This window comes from Ixodes scapularis, unplaced genomic scaffold (genome assembly GCF_016920785.2).
Source record: "Ixodes scapularis isolate PalLabHiFi unplaced genomic scaffold, ASM1692078v2 PGA_scaffold2__306_contigs__length_199485367, whole genome shotgun sequence".
Taxonomy (NCBI): domain Eukaryota; kingdom Metazoa; phylum Arthropoda; class Arachnida; order Ixodida; family Ixodidae; genus Ixodes; species Ixodes scapularis.
This window is the reverse complement of record NW_024609857.1, coordinates 11,926,132-11,942,333: the sequence shown is the minus strand read 5'-3', so window position 1 is coordinate 11,942,333 and position 16,202 is coordinate 11,926,132. Positions and strand designations below refer to the sequence as shown.

Here is a 16,202-nt window from a genome sequence, read left to right as displayed (position 1 = left end):
CTGTATGAAACGCACTGAAGACCCCAGATCAGTCATACTGCGCTGGCCACATTGCTCCTTTCGAGCAGAAGAGAGAGTGAAGTTGTCTCACCCCAAGGCAGAAAGACGTTCAAGCTGTTCAAACATGCGCAAAACAACTTTCCTTTTTTTTTTTTTTTTTTTTTTTAGGAATTTGATAACTATGACAAGTGAATTTAAAATTAAACTAAACTCTGTTCAGCCCTTACAGGGCAAAAGAGGCTACGAGCACATAATTGCAACTTCTATGTGCACTTTCGCAGAACGAAATGTCGAGCTAAAAAGGCACATTTGAAAGCAAGGGATTCACGCTAGTTTGTGCTTGTTGCCTCGCCTTCCCTGTAGGCTTCAAGTATGAAATATTCTAGTCCCTACCATGGGCACCACCACGATGGCCAGGGTGGCCTGACTCCCCCCCGGAGTCAGGCAGCGACTGACGTCGCGAAAGGAGGGCTCCAAAGCTGCGGCCGCGGTCCGAGACAGCTCGAGTAGCTCCAGCACCGTTGCCGTGGTGGAGATCAGGAGGTCTTGGTCGGGAGCAAAGCAGGACAGCATCAGGAGCTGTCGCAGCCAGTCGGGGAGGCCGCCAGTGCCTTCCGGACCTTCTGCTGACGGGAGTTGAAGGCAAGTGGCATGTCATAATTTTACATCGGTGTGCATCCACGAGTGTGTTTCGTATGGCCTAGATCAAGTTCTAGTATATCTAAAATGCCATTTGTTAACACTGCCGGATGAGAAAGACCAAGATAAAAATGTAACCTTCCTCGCTCCAACTAAGCATGTATTCAGGAGTTGCATACTTGGATGTATTCTGATTAGAATCAATTGTTACATTTTCACGGATCACATATCTCTCCTCAGTCTCCGGCAAAATCTGTCATTGAGGTTCTACTGTATAGGAAGAGGTCAATAATAAACGTGCACAAATATTATATTCTAAACTCTTATTTCAATTCCAATATATTGGGGCACTCCTTTCAGCTTCTGAATGAAAGAGTTGTTCCCAAAACGTTTAGGATATTTTCCAATGTTCCCATATCGGAATTCTTGACTGCTTTAGCTCCGCTGAGTACGCTTCCCCCATAGACAAAAGATGCTCCACTAGTCGCATTGTAAAGTTAGGTTTTCTAGGCAAGGTCGTTTGAAATGGTGTCTGATTTAGGGCAGTTTGATCGATACCGAGGACACACAAGCAATAGGCTTTTACGCGCCACTCCAATCCCAGTTTTGGCGGTGCCATCTTTCAGACTGTCGCAAGACTTACCTAGAGCCACTAAGTGAGCTATGCTTCAATGTAGCGACACTTTAGCCATCTCTGTGCTCAGAGTCATTGTTGCCAGTTATCCAAAGCTTCACTTGAAACCGCAGGAAACATTTTTCTGTCACCCAGAAATGTTCAAACGGTCCGCGACAAAGCAAGGTGACAACACCTGTGCTTCCATATATTGCATCAAAAGCTCGTGAAGCCACATTTTCCAATCGTAACGATCGCTAATTACACTCACTCTGCACTGAATGCCCAAATGGCGGCACCCACAAAAGAATCGGGGAACGAAGTTAAGTGCCAGTACACCAAGCGTAGTATGCTTAGCAGCGCCAGACCGGCTTGAACGAGGAGGCAGGGAGCGTCACCTGTGCCCGGCACCTCCACGAGCAGTATGGTCTTGAGCGTCGCGAGGGAGGCGGGGAAGGAAGACAGCTCCACCAGCAGCTGGCAGAGGCAGGCGTAGGCCTCCTTGAGGTCCGAGAACTCCGGCCGGAGCTCCAGGCTGACCTCCGGGGCAACCTCCCTCTCCGGGGTCTTGCGGCGTGGAAGGTCGATGCTCCGGTAGGGGTCCTCCTCCCCCCGCCGCAGGCACTGCTCCAGCAGTCTGTGCAGCTCCTTCTCTCGATCACCTTCACCGCCAGCGCAAGTAAACAAGTCGCTCAACAAAACGAATCTTCACAAGTAGGACTAAAAAGGTACCCAAATTTTCCAGAACGTAGCCTGCGGACTATACGTGTTCTTTAATGGCGTATTCGCACAACGGATCTTAATCTCCGGAGAAAACCCAGTATGTCACAGATATGCGAGGAAGAAAGGACAGGAGAAAGAGGGGGTGGTGCAAAAAATCCGAACAAGCATTCGCTTGACAGAGTTGTGTGTAGTTGAATCTGCAGCGTTTTCTTTTCGTGAATGTGTTTGTAACCTTCGGGGGCTTGTTGAACAAAAGGCGGGGAAAAAAAACAAAGAGACATATTGAATAGCGAGTCACTCAAAACTACTATTAAAAAATTTTAATATTTGCACAATACAACAGATTACAGCTAAGCTTCTTTGTGTGCTAATAAAGCAGGCCTTATTTGATATGTACTGTGCAGGATAAATGTTTTATGTGCAGAATATCCACCAGGTATGAAATATGCGCTGGGTGAAAACTACGGTCTGGAAAATCTGGTACTATTTATAACAAGATAACAAAGTTAATATAAGAAGACAGCTTTTGGTAAAACCCTGCGAGTCGTGCATATAACCCAGGATAGAGACGTAACATGTTCGAGAATTGGGTCGATTGGTACACATTCAACGTGATGAAAATCAAACAGCACTCAAGGTCCAAGACAAAGAAAAGGCTGTCAGTGTCTGTCATGTTTTGAGCATGCCTTTTATTTGTCTTCGTTCTTGAGTGTCACTGGAAATCTACCATGTAAAAATATGGACCAAAAATAATGTAATAAAAAAATTTATGACATAATGTGAACAAATGTATTTGCACACCTCAATTTTTGTGAACTTCTGGTCACTGACAAGATAAGAACAGCTTCGGTTGTCTCACCTCCAGTGCGAGCTTCCTACCTTTGACAACACTTACGCGTCTTTTCCAACCTCGTAAGCACACGCACAGCAAAAGCATGACAGAAGGCACGGAGCGCATGGAGGCGTTTAAGAGACACGCCCTGCCATTCTGATCTTGAGAGTGACTAAATTAGAGTTTGATTGCCACATGTTTGGGAATGTTTAAACATAACATAGTTGTCCGTGTAACAATGCACGAATTGCTCGGGGCTTGACTCGGTCTTACATCTCGTTCCAACAGAACTATAGTCCAACTGGCCAATCACTCGAGGCAGTGGCGTCATCCAGCCGCCTCGCCCAAACCCATCTGCAGACAGTCCCACAGCCCACCTTGCATGGTTCGCTTGCGGAGCAGCGCAGATCCGAACAGGGCGAGTGTCTCCTGCGGCTGGACCAGGACCCAGAGCTCCACGAAGCGGAGGAAGAGCCTCTGGAAGGACGCCACGCAGTTGGCCATCATGGTTGCCGAGCAAAGGTCGTCAGCCCCACCCGGGGGCACGGCCTGTTCCAGGCAGGTGTCCGGCTGGCTGGAGCGGGAGGTCGTGCCCGGGACAGCCTCGGAGCCACCTGGCTGGAGCGAGGGCTGCACCTTGGACAGGAGCCGGGAGCACAGCACCAGCGCGCTCTTCAATTCTGGAGGGTGCAGGCAGCTGCAGTGCTCGCGCAGGTCTTCGGCCACGCTGTGCAGCAGGTCTGGCAAATGCTCCGTCTCCATGTACGAGTCCTTTCAACCGAAAAGCAGATGACGGCACAGTGTTTATACGGGGGCTCTCTAACGCCTTAGTCTCAGGGAACTTGGCACGGCTACCTTAAATGACGGCCAAGGATTGCAAGCCCAGATTCAATAAATAGATAAACCACAGCACGATTTGTTTGCTGAGAACTGGTGCATCTGTGTAATTCCAAGCAATCGCATAAAACAATCATATACCCTCGAACCGGTCGTCAAGCCCGACGCCGTAGCCCAGACTCACCATGGAGATGACTTCAAGGAGGAATTCTGAGAGTATGCAGACCTCCTGGAGGGTGGGGGCCCCAGACCCCACGGGGGCCACCTTTCCTGACTGGAGGGTCCTGGGCAGGGGGTCGGCGCTCCTCCTGACGCAGGCACCGTGGAAGCTCTTGGCCACGTAGCCCCACAGGTAGTCCGGCTCCAGGGAGCTGAACAGCAGGTTGGCCGTCTTGACGAGCTCAAAGTGGGTGCGGTCCGCCTGCTTCTCCTGCTGCGACTTGGCAAGCGTGCCAGAGCTGCACTCCAAGTACAGCGACCTGCACGGTATGCACGAGGGAAGGATTGTGAACTCCCTGCAACAAGTGTACTTCTAGTATTTCGTAAAAAAAAAAACCTTCATGACCGGATGTCACTGGGCAGGATGTTAGGGCATCCTAACAAACTGTAAAATATTAGATCGCCACCAAGAAGCGTGAGCGTTGTTTCGTCCAGGTCAGAGGGCTAGCAATACAAATTGAGAGACAAAAGCCAGCACATTACGTCATTGTGAGTGGATACACGACCCTTCTCGTGTGGCAAGCACGCCGAAACGCAGAGTGCATGCAACAAGGCGGCAGACCCGTGCGCCTTGGCATCGTCTAGCGCTCATTGCGCTTGCGATGACGTGAGAAAGATGGTGCGGCGAGGATCCACTAGCGACGACGTTAAAGGAGGAAAAGCGCAGGTCTCGTCTTCTATCATCACTAACAGGATGAAAACGTCGAGGCGTCTCTTTCGTGTTATCGAAGTAATTAGCTATTATTCTTAACATCGATAACGAGCCTTATCAAAGGTAAGAGGCTTGCGCTGAAGGTGGGACTGCTGAAAGTCCTTCCTGCTGTTGCCATCCTGTCAGCGTGTATGAGTGGTTTTGGCAGCAGCCCAGGGCCCGTGGCAGGGCAAAGAGTGCCGACCTGAAGACGTCGATGAGGATGTCGTCGAGGATGGCGGTGGTGATCTCGGGCTTGTCCATCAGGCTCACCAGGATCCTGTAGGGCCAGAACACGGAGAAGTTGCTCGACAGCACGGGGGCCCTGCACGTCGAGGGCTGCCAGCAGCAGAGGGCGGGGAAGGGAAAAGAAAATCTGCGCTTAGTTGTAGGTTTAGAACAAACAACAGGCACTGAAGAGGAAGACATATATGGATATAAGATATTGTTGCACTCTACTCTGCTTTTTTATTCGAAACATGATCTCTCGTAAGTCTGTTTCCAAGCTAAAACGTCCGCAAGTTCACATTATGACAGGAACTTTCATAGAGACATTCTTGACGTAAATGGGAAACACTTCAGTTTCTAACCTTTCAATGCCTGTAACCACACCAAATTTAAAGTTACCTTTTATAGGTGTCAATTCATTAAAGTGCAACTGAACTAAAACAAATCACAATACTGCTTAACGGGATGTAAGGTGCCAAAATATTACATCAAAATGATAAGAGGACTTTCGCTACAGCCAGTATTAAATATGGTATCACTAAAACTTAGATAGCCATTGGTAGGTTAGCTGTTTCTGAAGTAATACTGAGCGGCCTCATCATTTCCACACAGCCCATACGTTTCTGCAGCACAGTATGGGCTCAGTTCCTCCTGCACCATTCCGCCCATTTCCACTGCACTATCAGCTGATGATTCAACCAATCCTTGAATGCACTTGTGCATGGCAGCAGGATTTCACGACTATAGCTCATTCGACACAGCCAGCTACATGCACCATGCCACAGAAGTGACCATTTCGCCATTGCAATAACAGATTACTAGCATTACCACCGCTTTAGAGTCTGTGCCACAAACACCATAGCTTGATACCAAATATCCACAGTACAAGAAAAGAAAAAAATATATATATAGATGGCAATAGCTGTCCAGGTAGGTTTGTGTCGACATACGCAGACACGATCCTGGGGAACTTAGCCCTTAACAGCTCCGCTGTAAAAAATATTACCCAGTATATATATCCTGTACTTCAGAAACACTTGCTACACTAAATACAGTCGTAATTCCAAAATCTAAAAGACCCAATGAAGCTGCACTTTAAGGAATGTCTCTTTCTCGAAGCCGGTCATGCTCGAGCTCTGACAACGATACTGAGAGGTGGTCGGCTGACATGCAAATGCAGCAGCCCCCCCAAAACAGAAGTAAGACGAGCATGCAGCTTACGCTGAACAAACACTTGAGCGCCTCCAAAAGCAAAGCGCAGGAGTTTGTGTAAAAGTATGTCGAGGCCGAGGCAGTTGACGCATCGATGGGGTCGGGGATGGCGGCGGTAGACGTGGTTGCAGGCGGTGATGCAGCCACTCCGCTGGTGGTGGTGGAGCCGTCGCTGCCAAACAGCCATGCGAAAAGGCGCCTGGAAACAGGTTGTGGCACACAAGGTTGGTCCACACCCTTTGGGAAACCGAGCAGCAGGTCTTCCAAAACAATAGGCATTGAGGTCGTCAAGGAACCCGCATAAATTAATATTGCAAGTTGGTCGTAGAAGAAAACCATGATTCTGGAAATGAAGGCTTCACCTTCATTAATAAAAACAAAAAAAATGCTTGAAGTGCAGGTGAGCTGGTGTGTTTTTCGATGGTAAACCCTGAGACTGGGATGGAAAGAAGATAAAAACAGAAAGAGAAACAGAAAAGAAGGGAGATAGACAAAGTTCTGAGACTTTGTCTGTCCCGTTTTAATGTGAAACGTTATTTGGCTAGTTGATCGGCATTTCGTGAAGCCTGGACAAAGGTGCAATCTGGATAAACGCGTGGCCACTAGGCTAGACACTGATGGATTTTGAGTGGAGGGGAAGAGGCCATCGCAGCGAAAAAGCGTTTGTACCAGGCAGAAATTGATCCCAAACCATTTAGATAATGAGCAAGTGCCTTTCCAGAATGTCACGACACATCGCTGCGAGTTGAGGTGCCATTTGACGGGAATGCCCTGTAGGGCATCTGCTCTGCATCCAGCAGGTAGCAAGTTAACACCTTGTCACACATTCTTAAAACCCAGGTTGGCACCGGTATCTTTATTCCAGGAATTGCTATAGAGTTTTCATGCTATGCGTTAAACCAGTCGCTAAACTAACCAATCAAGAGCGCCGACAGCGTAGATGCCAGATGTTTCACGTGCAACACAATTGCCCAGCAATTGGCTATACTTTTTTTTCCCGTCTTTCTTACTGCTTTTCTCTATTCCATCGCAGTATTCAGGGTTAACCATCATGTTCAGCCCTACAGTCCTTCTAGCAATGTATGCCATCGTTTGCAATTGAAGTATGACTAATAAATGCTGTCACCTGCATTTTAATCGTGGTCAATGAATCTTGTCATTTGTTTGGTTAATGTGTGTTGTCACTCAGTTTTTAGAGTGGTCGATACCAGTGTTCACTGGCTTTTGAATAGGGGTCAATATGTGTAGTCACTTGTTTATGGAATGTAATCAACAGGAGGAGGAGAAAGCTTTAGTAAAAGTAAAAGGTCCTAAGTCCAGGGCTAGAATGTAGTCAATATCTATGGTTCCTTGTTTTCTTAATACGTAGAAGTTGATATGTGTGCCTACTTGTTTACAAGCTGAGGTCGATATATACGGTCATTTGTTTGTTTTTTATAGTAGTCGTACCGCGGTCATCTGTTTTTGAAAAGTGGTCAATATGACGCGGCCATCTGTTGCTGTTAAGGGTTAACATGTGTAGTGTATTCGTTTTTGAGTAGAGATCAAAATATGCATAGTCATTTGCTCTGCATAGTGATCAATGTGTGTAGCCATTTGTTTTTCAATAGCAGTCGATATGTGTAAGTCATTTGTTTTTGAACGAAGGTCAATATGTATAGCCATCTAATTTTTAAATCGTGATAAGTAATATCAATTGTTTCCAAACGGTGGTCAATACATGCAGTCACCTGTTCACGAAAACCAGTCCGAACAAACTTGGCTGCTACCGTGTTCATCGCACGCTTACTCTTTGGTACTAAGCCACCCACCCAAACCAGAAGTGATGGTGGGAGAGAGACGCCCCACGCATGCATGCACCCAGAGTCCAGAGAGACAGGTGGCCCACGCACCTGTTGAGGGACATGTCCCTGCGGAGGAGCACCACGACGGCGGCGGTGCAGACGCGCACGCGGTCGGCCGCCACCAGCTGGCAGCTGTGCAGCGGGAAGCCCAGCAGCAGCAGCTCCAGGGCACTCCTCTGCACCAGCACGCTCGTGTCTTGCAGGGCAGCGCACAGCCCCTGCACCTGCACACCAGTTTGGAGCAGCAATTAAAATAAATTAAGCAGGAAGAATATAGGGCTAGGGTTTCATAAAAAACATTTTATTCCAAAATTACTCCAGCCCGATAATGCTGCCAAAGACAAAGGAGCACAGAATGTGTCCTGCACAAACCACACACAATATTTTTTAAAAATATATACAGTTAAACCTCGATGTAACAAAGTCGGTAAAATTCGCAATTTACTTCGTTACATTGAAATTTCGCTAAATCGAAATTTGGCTTTAGCATGCAAAAAAACAAATTCCGAAACATTTTACGGGTATGAAAACTCACCGAAAATGACATTTATTTAGGGGCAAAGTAGTCCGCGAGTTTTGCTTGCGCCTTGTCCGACAGTAGCAGCGGCGTCATACGGCGTTCGAGCGCCCAGAGCGCTTGCACGGCATCTTGCTGCCCATGCGACGCCGTGTGCCTCCTCAGTACGTCCATTCCGTCGAGTACTTTCCGAGTGCTCGTGATCTCGGCAGTTTCTTCAGGATGGCGTGCAAAACGTTTGCTTTCTCATCCAAAAAAAGAACTTTGCGTTTCCTTATGGCAGCAAGCACGTGAGTGAACCGCCCGGTTGAAAAATAAAGCTGTTTAGTTTAGGCCACGGTGTAGTTTAGGCGGTGCCAATGTTTCCAACCTACACAGCACTCTTGCCCGCACAGTTTACTAACTTGCCCTTTTGCGCACACAGGGCCCACAGTGTGCTTGCGCCTTTGCTTTACATCACGCTCGCAAGACGATAATCCAGCGATAATCGGTCTTCTCGGTCTTCTCCTGGATGGCACTGCCCGTGCGGTCGCGCCATCACGTCGCTCCCCCGCTGAAGTTGGCTCCCGCGCTACCCGCGGTACAGTGGACTATGATGATCAGTGAATGTCAGTGGTGATGCTGTTATGCCGTGTTAACTTTTTGCTCGGCATTTTCTGTCCAGCCCCGCGGAATCCGCTTTGCCGCATGCCTCGCCGGCGCTACCGGCGCCGCACCCTCGGGCAGCCTAGGAACGTTGGAAGGCCTGTCCCCGTGAAGTAACCTATCAAGCGCTCGCGTTTGCGCATAATTTTTTTTTTTTTAACCACAATTTTTTTTGCGAAGTTGTTTTTTAGAGTCTATTTATTTATTGCCTTCTATGGCAATGGCGCTTCGTTATATTGAAATAGCAGCAAAATAGACTTCGTTATAAAGAGACTAAATATACATGGTGTCTATGGGCAAAAAATTATGAAAAATAAAATACTTCGTTAAATCGAGGATTTCGTTACATTGAAGTTCGTTATATCGAGGTTCGACTGTATACGATTTTAATCTGTCGCTCATTTACGACACTTTCCTGCGGTCCTTCATGACAATTTTCCCTTAAAAGATTTCACAAAAAACCTATTTTGAGTTGGAGGTTCAGTGCAGAACCATGACACGCTAAATTGAGCAGACCTACAACTTACCAGCTTAAGCAGGACGTAAGTACTAAACGACTAGACGGGATAATTTCCTTCTTACCAACTTCGAATCCGACTGTAAATTTCAAACCGGATATTTCTGGAGAAAACAACACCTTGAATCTGAACAAATTGGATGACAACTGGACCAGGGAAGGGCGTGAGCCAGAGCACCCACCATGCAGTTGATGTCGGTGCCGATTATGAACAGCTGGTCCTCCATGCTCTGCCGCCGGTTGTAGTGGGAGATGATGAAGTTGATGGCCGCCAGCCTCACGGCCGGGTTGCACAGCACACACTTCCACAGGCTGCCATAGAAGTAGCTCTTCTCCACGCTCAGACACACGTCCAGCAACAGGGCGTCCGTCCTGAAATCAGGCCGGCCAAACAAAGAAACGGGAGATGTGACTACGAGGGTATATTACGCAAGCTTAAATTTTTTGCATTCTGGAATACATGTGTGACCTTCTTTTGAACCACACTGTGATTTTCCCCTTTGGGATCGTGCTAAAATCTTCCTGTCAGATAGACAAAGTCTTTCAGGCTCTCAAGTGAGCTCCTTTGCCGAGAAGTCATGCAAGGTGGAGAAGCGCTGGTGCAAAGAGGTAAAGCTTGATGCAAGAAAGCCCGCACAAAGCAGCTTTGACGAGCGCGGCTCGGCAGTTTTAAAAATGAGGGGCTCTGCCAGACCCCCGCACTATCACGGGCAATACAAACTGAAACAGTCCTTCAAGCTTCTTTAGCATACCTGCCAGTACTGGAGAGCTGCGGTACAAATTAGGAACAGAATGCCAAGTTGAGGCCTCATACTTCACATAACTCGATAAATTGAGAGATAATACAGCTCGTGGAGATCACAGTCACAGAAGAAAGCCCGGATGGGGTGTTTTGGGCTCATATTGTCCGCGGGGTTACTGCTCTTATACCGTTCCGTCAGATGAGACAAAAGAATAACCTGCCACATGCGCACCTTCTCCACCTCTGGAGTGGGTGCTAGCTTGGTATTCTACGGTAGGAGGGAGGTGCCGGGCACTATCATGGAGGTTTTCCTCTTTCTCCCCTAGCTAAACAAGTGAATGGATGTGACGGCAGAAGCGGTCAAGAAGTGAATGGATAGTGCAAAGACCTGTCGTAGTGGTCAGAGCCCTCCTCCAGGCCCGGCAGCACCCCGATGAGGAAGCCGTTGAGGCCTGGGCGGAGCCGCTCCCCGAGGGGGAGGAAGTGCGTCTCGTAGAGGGCCAGCAGCGCCGGACGCACGTTCATGGCGGCATGGGCCAGCAGGGGAAACAGGCCGGCGCTGTACAGGAACAGCTCCTGGCCCAGGCGCTGGGGCCCCGCGCTGCGCAGCATCAGGTCGTACGTCTCCAGGGCCTTGAGGTGCACCCCGCTGGGGAGCGCGGGGTGCATGCACTGCGCCAGCCGCTTGCTCACGGTCAGTCGCCGGGGGATTACTTGGTACCTCGCATTGCTCAGAAGCACCTGGATGCCAATCACGAGTCGTGCACAATCAAAAATATCTTCGTCGAGGTTGATTTTACAATTAAAGGATTTTCTTAATAGGGCACCGAAACTCCCAAGCTTCGTTTCAGAACCGAGTCGCAGCGAGGCAGTCACGCTCCAACCCATCCTCAATATGGCGCTGCCCTCTGCGGTCGAAGCGAAGCACATACAGTGTAGCCATTCATTCTCATGCGAGCTCTTCAATCCACTTTCTCGGTCTGTGGCGACGCTGGTTTGCTTGTATTCAAGTTCTTTCTTTTGTTCCGAGCAATCTGTGACTTGCTCCTAGCTGTCTCGCCTCAAAACACATCGAAGTCACTTACTTGGCTTAGCATCCGAGCCGTAGAGTTTGAAACGCGGCACCATCACAACCGGAGCGAGCAAACGATCCGGCAATCTTCTTTGGCAAACCACACTAGCGGCTACCTCATATAAAAAAAAACTAGAAAAATTCAAGGTACATTTTCATTCGGTCCTCACTCATCAATGCCCAGAGCTCCAACCTGAACATACCCGCCATATCCGCAATAACGTTTTATGTACTATGTTTTTTTTTTGCCGATCCCAAGATGGTTGACGGATAACTACCGCCACAGGCTAAACCGGCCAATCAGAACTAAATTCTGCAGGATTGACCTCCGGTAAGCGAACTGAATGGAATTCGGTACTCTGGGAACATTCAGTGACCCTAGTGCCTTTGTCTAGCCTCCTTACTATGCTTGCAAAGAGAGGAGTGTGAAGAGGCCCTATATACAAAACTTGAAAGTACAAAAAAACAGCGAGGACGAGGACCGGAACAGGATATCTTTCATTTAGCAACAACATAGAATGGCACAACGATAAAACCGCCCCCCAAAGGTCTCAACGTTCTCAAAGAGAGAAAGGAGATAATAGTTATAAAGGAAAGGGAATACACTAAATATAAAAGTTTGAAAAGCGCTGGCATCACGACTTGGTATCACTAATCTAGTTATTTCTGATTACTTAGAATTCGACCTTTGTGATTGTCAGTGATAATGAAGGTGCAGAATTATTGTTGTTTGCAGTCCAAAAGGGAAATGTACTATAAATATAAGAGTTTAAAAAGCTGTAGCGTCACGACAAGGTGTCAGTAATCTAGTCATCTCTGGTGTTAGGAATTCAACCTCTGTCTTTGTCAATGATAATGAAGGTGCAGAAATGCTGTTGTTTACAGTCCCCATGGCAAATGATTCAATGCAACTCCAACTGACTATAAGTGGTGCCATTCGTTTTTCAAAATGGCAGTTATAGTGAGGGTCAGAGATGCATGCCGTTGCTGAGCCTGTCTAGCGTGCTGGCTTCACTGAGCAACACAACTTATTTCTGGTAATACAAGGAAGCTAGGGTGTTATGAGCACAGGTCACCTCTTTATTCTGAAAACAAAAGTGGTGTTTAGTGTAATATTTACGCCAGGAGCCACATTTTAATTTTGGAGCAAAACCGAAACTAACCTCTATTTTGGATTTAATTTCTCGATATAGATCTTAAATTCGGATTCTTTCATAACTCAACATGTGTCTTACATCGTAATTGTTTAGTTAATGAAGTTGTTCGCGGAACCATTGTTTTGTAACATACGTGTTTGATCCACACTTCAAAATATTCAGGAGATTTCAGTGTCCTTAAAGACAGGGTCTTTCATACACCTTCGGGGTAACATAGAATATTGTATTTGTTGAAAAAACCAGGGCTGATATTTGTGCGTTCTCGCTGCATTTTCTCGCTCGATAATTGTCATGTGAAATAATGAACTGCGGGCCTCTTAATGGGTTTTTCTATATTCAAATGATTAATTGCTTTAATATTATTTACAGCACAAGAATGACAGAATAAATCAAATGTTTACAATATGTTCGCAAAACATGTAAATTAAGAAACACTGTCTGTCCTCACTACAAAAACCCAAATACGGAATCCGAGTCAGGCAGCTGAAGTGTTTGTGTTTTTTAAAGCGACACATGATGCATAGGAGTTTATACATTGCATCCAGTGTTTGACTGTTTGTCAATCTTTATAACGATGTCAGAGTTTTTCATATGCCAAGAAGAAAATGAAATGATACTTTTCTTGAGAGACTATTATGTATAAATGCATATTTTTGTGATTGTGGCATTAATTGGGGGCATACATTGCCACAATTTGTATTAATAATAATATTAAAATTAAGACATTTTAATATGTAATTTTTTAAGCTCGAATATAATTTGTAGCTTATGATATAACTTCAAATGTGCAAACAAGTATGACAATCAAAAGTGTGCTAATTATCATCACTGATGCCAATGGCAGCATTTTTAATTACCAAGTTATAAAATAAAAATAGTCTGAAATCCATGTAAAATTACATTAATTGTGGGTAAAGCATATAGTGCTATCAAAGTCGCGACTTTTGACAATCGGCAAAACTCCCAAAGTCGCCACCAATATCCTTCCAAACCAACCGCCCACCATTAGTGCTTTGTCAACCAATATCCTTTTAAATTATCAATCTTCTTGCAACATTTACTTACTTTCACTTTTACACGCCGTCATTTTGCCATTCTCAGCCTTTCCAGTTTGAAAGGAGGCCTACCTGCTTGCACGCCTGCACACTGCAGCACATTTCTTTGGCGTTAGAAGCCGGTGAAACAGTAGTGAGTTTTTAGTATTACGTGTAAGAGCAAACGCAAACGCTGTGTGTTTGCTTTAGCTTTGCGTGTTCCACACTGCGCGCGCGTGGAGCCCAATATTGCGGCTTTAGATTGGTGCATGGCAATGACATGTATGCGCAACATGGAGCGCAACACTAACGCAAATGCACAGCACTTGTGTTTGCTTCTATAAGCAATACTAAAACTTTCTAATAAGGTACAATCCCATACCGGCTGCAGCACTACATTGGGAAAGTAAAGAGTGTTGTTTGCATTCCAAAATGACATTTCGCAAGCCATGAATGAGAGCAGTTCCGCCGTGCCCACTAAGCAGGAGAATCGGGGGACCCTCACTAAAGCGCTTCCCGTTTGTGCTGCAGGAGGGCGAATAAAAAAAATTACCAGACATTTTTTACACTTAAAAAGATGGAAAGTTGGCACGGTAGCATAATGTAATACAGCACAAAAAGACAACAGAAGATCATCAAGAACCTACAGGACAAAGCACTAATGGTCCAGTCAGTTCTTGTTCGTTGTCAGTTGTCTTTTCACTGTTTTACATTGTGTTACCATATATCACATACATACAAAGTAGTTAGTGAAAATATTAAATTTTGGTAAAGGGGCGGTGATGCTACTTTTTTAAAGGATGCCTAGTCTTCGGTCACACATAGAAAACTTATTTTTAGGCTTCGAATCTCTTTTGCAGCTTTAAAAAAACTTTGAGGCTAACATTTTGCATTAACCAGAGATTGAATTGAACAAAATGCCTTAATTTTACATTGAGGAACACACACTTCCCAAGGGGGTGACAATTGAATTTGAGAACGCAAGTTATCCACTCCTAACCTTGGAAGACCATTAGACCAACGACACTTTTTATGTTCTCGTGTCTCCCCGCTTACCTTGTTGAGTTTTCCGAGCGCCGAAATGAGGTCAGCCCACTCGCTGGTGCTCTCGAAGCTCTTGAGCGCCTTGTCAATGGCGGTCACGTACGAGCGGTACTTGGCATCGCCAAGCAGCTCGTACTCTTCGAGCACCACGGTGCCCATCTTGCCAGCCTAGGGCCTGCGGGAGAGACCAGATCATTCCTGGATTCGCCTTCCTTCGTTTAAGCTTGACCGTGGCAGGCGTTCGTCTCACAAGGTCAGCACGTTGTCATTCCCGCACATACTTGATGTCTTTATCGGCACTATAGTGTCTGAAGCCCATCTCAGACTGGTCAGTTTACTGTGTACTCAAGCGGGCCCTTGATTTTCACCCGACGACATTCTAAAAGTGTCACGTTTTCGCCCGTCGGGATCTTAGCAGTGGCACAGCGACAAAGGTGGACCTGGCAGACATATGCTCGGCTGCAGGCCGCTCTGCAGCCAGTGAATAGATGGAGACTGAAGCAGACGCAAGTTGGGATGCCACGACGACGGCAACCCTTGTGTCTGCTCGCCTTTTTTGCTGGCATTTCTATGACTGACCACCAGGATCGCAACGTCCAACAGCAAGACGCGCTGGCTCCTGCGATGCAATTTGCTGCCACTTTGGGACAGCTTTCTATGCATGGGCGGGATGGGACCGTAGACAGACCAGTCGAAAACGCACTCCAGGCACTATATCAGCACTGCACCACTGTCAAATAATTTTACTCCCTGATTTATTAGTCATCTTTTTTTGCAATTTTGAGGTAAATGCCTAGTATATTTATTCCATAGATTCTCATAAATACAGTATTGGGCAAGAAAATTTATAATTTAAGTGAAACTTAACACCTAGTAAAAAAAAAAAAAAAGAACAGGTTTTAAACACACCTTAGCATGCCTTACACCGGTCAGTGTTTCTTCGTTTGTGAGTCTGGAAGATTGGAAGTTTGCTATCTTGCCTTTATTTGCACTACTAGTACCTTTACTCCATGAAATTATAAGCAAAAGGTTTTCTGCACCTAACGATGACAAATTCCCATGGAGTACCAAAGAACTTGACGCTGCTATCAAATTGGTGAACCACAAAAATAAAGAGCACCACCAATCGGAAAACAAATCTTAAACATGAATGCAAGAAATGTTCTAAAAAAACTAAAAGAACTCGAGGTATGTCGTTTTAGTACCTATCCTAATGATATCATTGTCACTGAGACGTGGCTAGCCAAGAACATTTTTAATAGCAAAAAAAAGATGGACAATGGAAGCACTCTATCCTCTACTTGTAACCGGATGGGGCTATCTCTCAGTGAAATTGGAAGAGTCTTGAAATCAGCTCCAAAGTGTTTTTGAATAAGCATCTACCAAAAACAACACTGCTAGCAATAAAACATCAGTTCATCCCATTGTTGAATATTCTGACGAAGTCTGTACCTCACCCCACAAACATTCTTGTACAAACAAAAGCATTTGGCTAAGCTAGCCTCAAACACTTTTGTATGCACCATAGACATTTGTGAACAACATGTGTTGCCAAGCTAGGAAAGGGTCAGCGTCTTTTTGCAGGACTACTTTTTGATATGTCTGCAAGCCTGGGTGGGAAAGCACGTCTTTTATA

At 46.2% G+C, this 16,202-nt stretch overlaps 1 protein-coding gene across 7 annotated transcripts in view; it reads right to left on the bottom strand.

The window, feature by feature from the left end:
• Positions 1–16,202, bottom strand: part of LOC8033753 (protein dopey-1) — a 66,861-nt gene that overhangs the window by 48,389 nt on the left and 2,270 nt on the right. For 4 of the 7 annotated variants that reach the window (XM_042291704.1, XM_042291706.1, XM_042291705.1 and 1 more), the window contains exons 2-11: positions 14,579–14,741; positions 10,648–11,000; positions 9,700–9,889; positions 7,887–8,062; positions 6,004–6,193; positions 4,760–4,893; positions 3,829–4,123; positions 3,185–3,578; positions 1,651–1,914; positions 394–626 (exon numbers count right to left, since the gene is read on the bottom strand). In XM_042291704.1, coding sequence (XP_042147638.1) covers positions 394–626; positions 1,651–1,914; positions 3,185–3,578; positions 3,829–4,123; positions 4,760–4,893; positions 6,004–6,193; positions 7,887–8,062; positions 9,700–9,889; positions 10,648–11,000; positions 14,579–14,725 — 2,376 coding nt within the window. In that variant the 5' untranslated portion in view covers positions 14,726–14,741. The remainder of the gene's footprint in view (positions 1–393; positions 627–1,650; positions 1,915–3,184; positions 3,579–3,828; positions 4,124–4,759; positions 4,894–6,003; positions 6,194–7,886; positions 8,063–9,699; positions 9,890–10,647; positions 11,001–14,578; positions 14,742–16,202) is intronic. The other 3 variants (XM_029995747.4, XM_029995748.4, XM_029995750.4) reach the window with 1 other exon arrangement.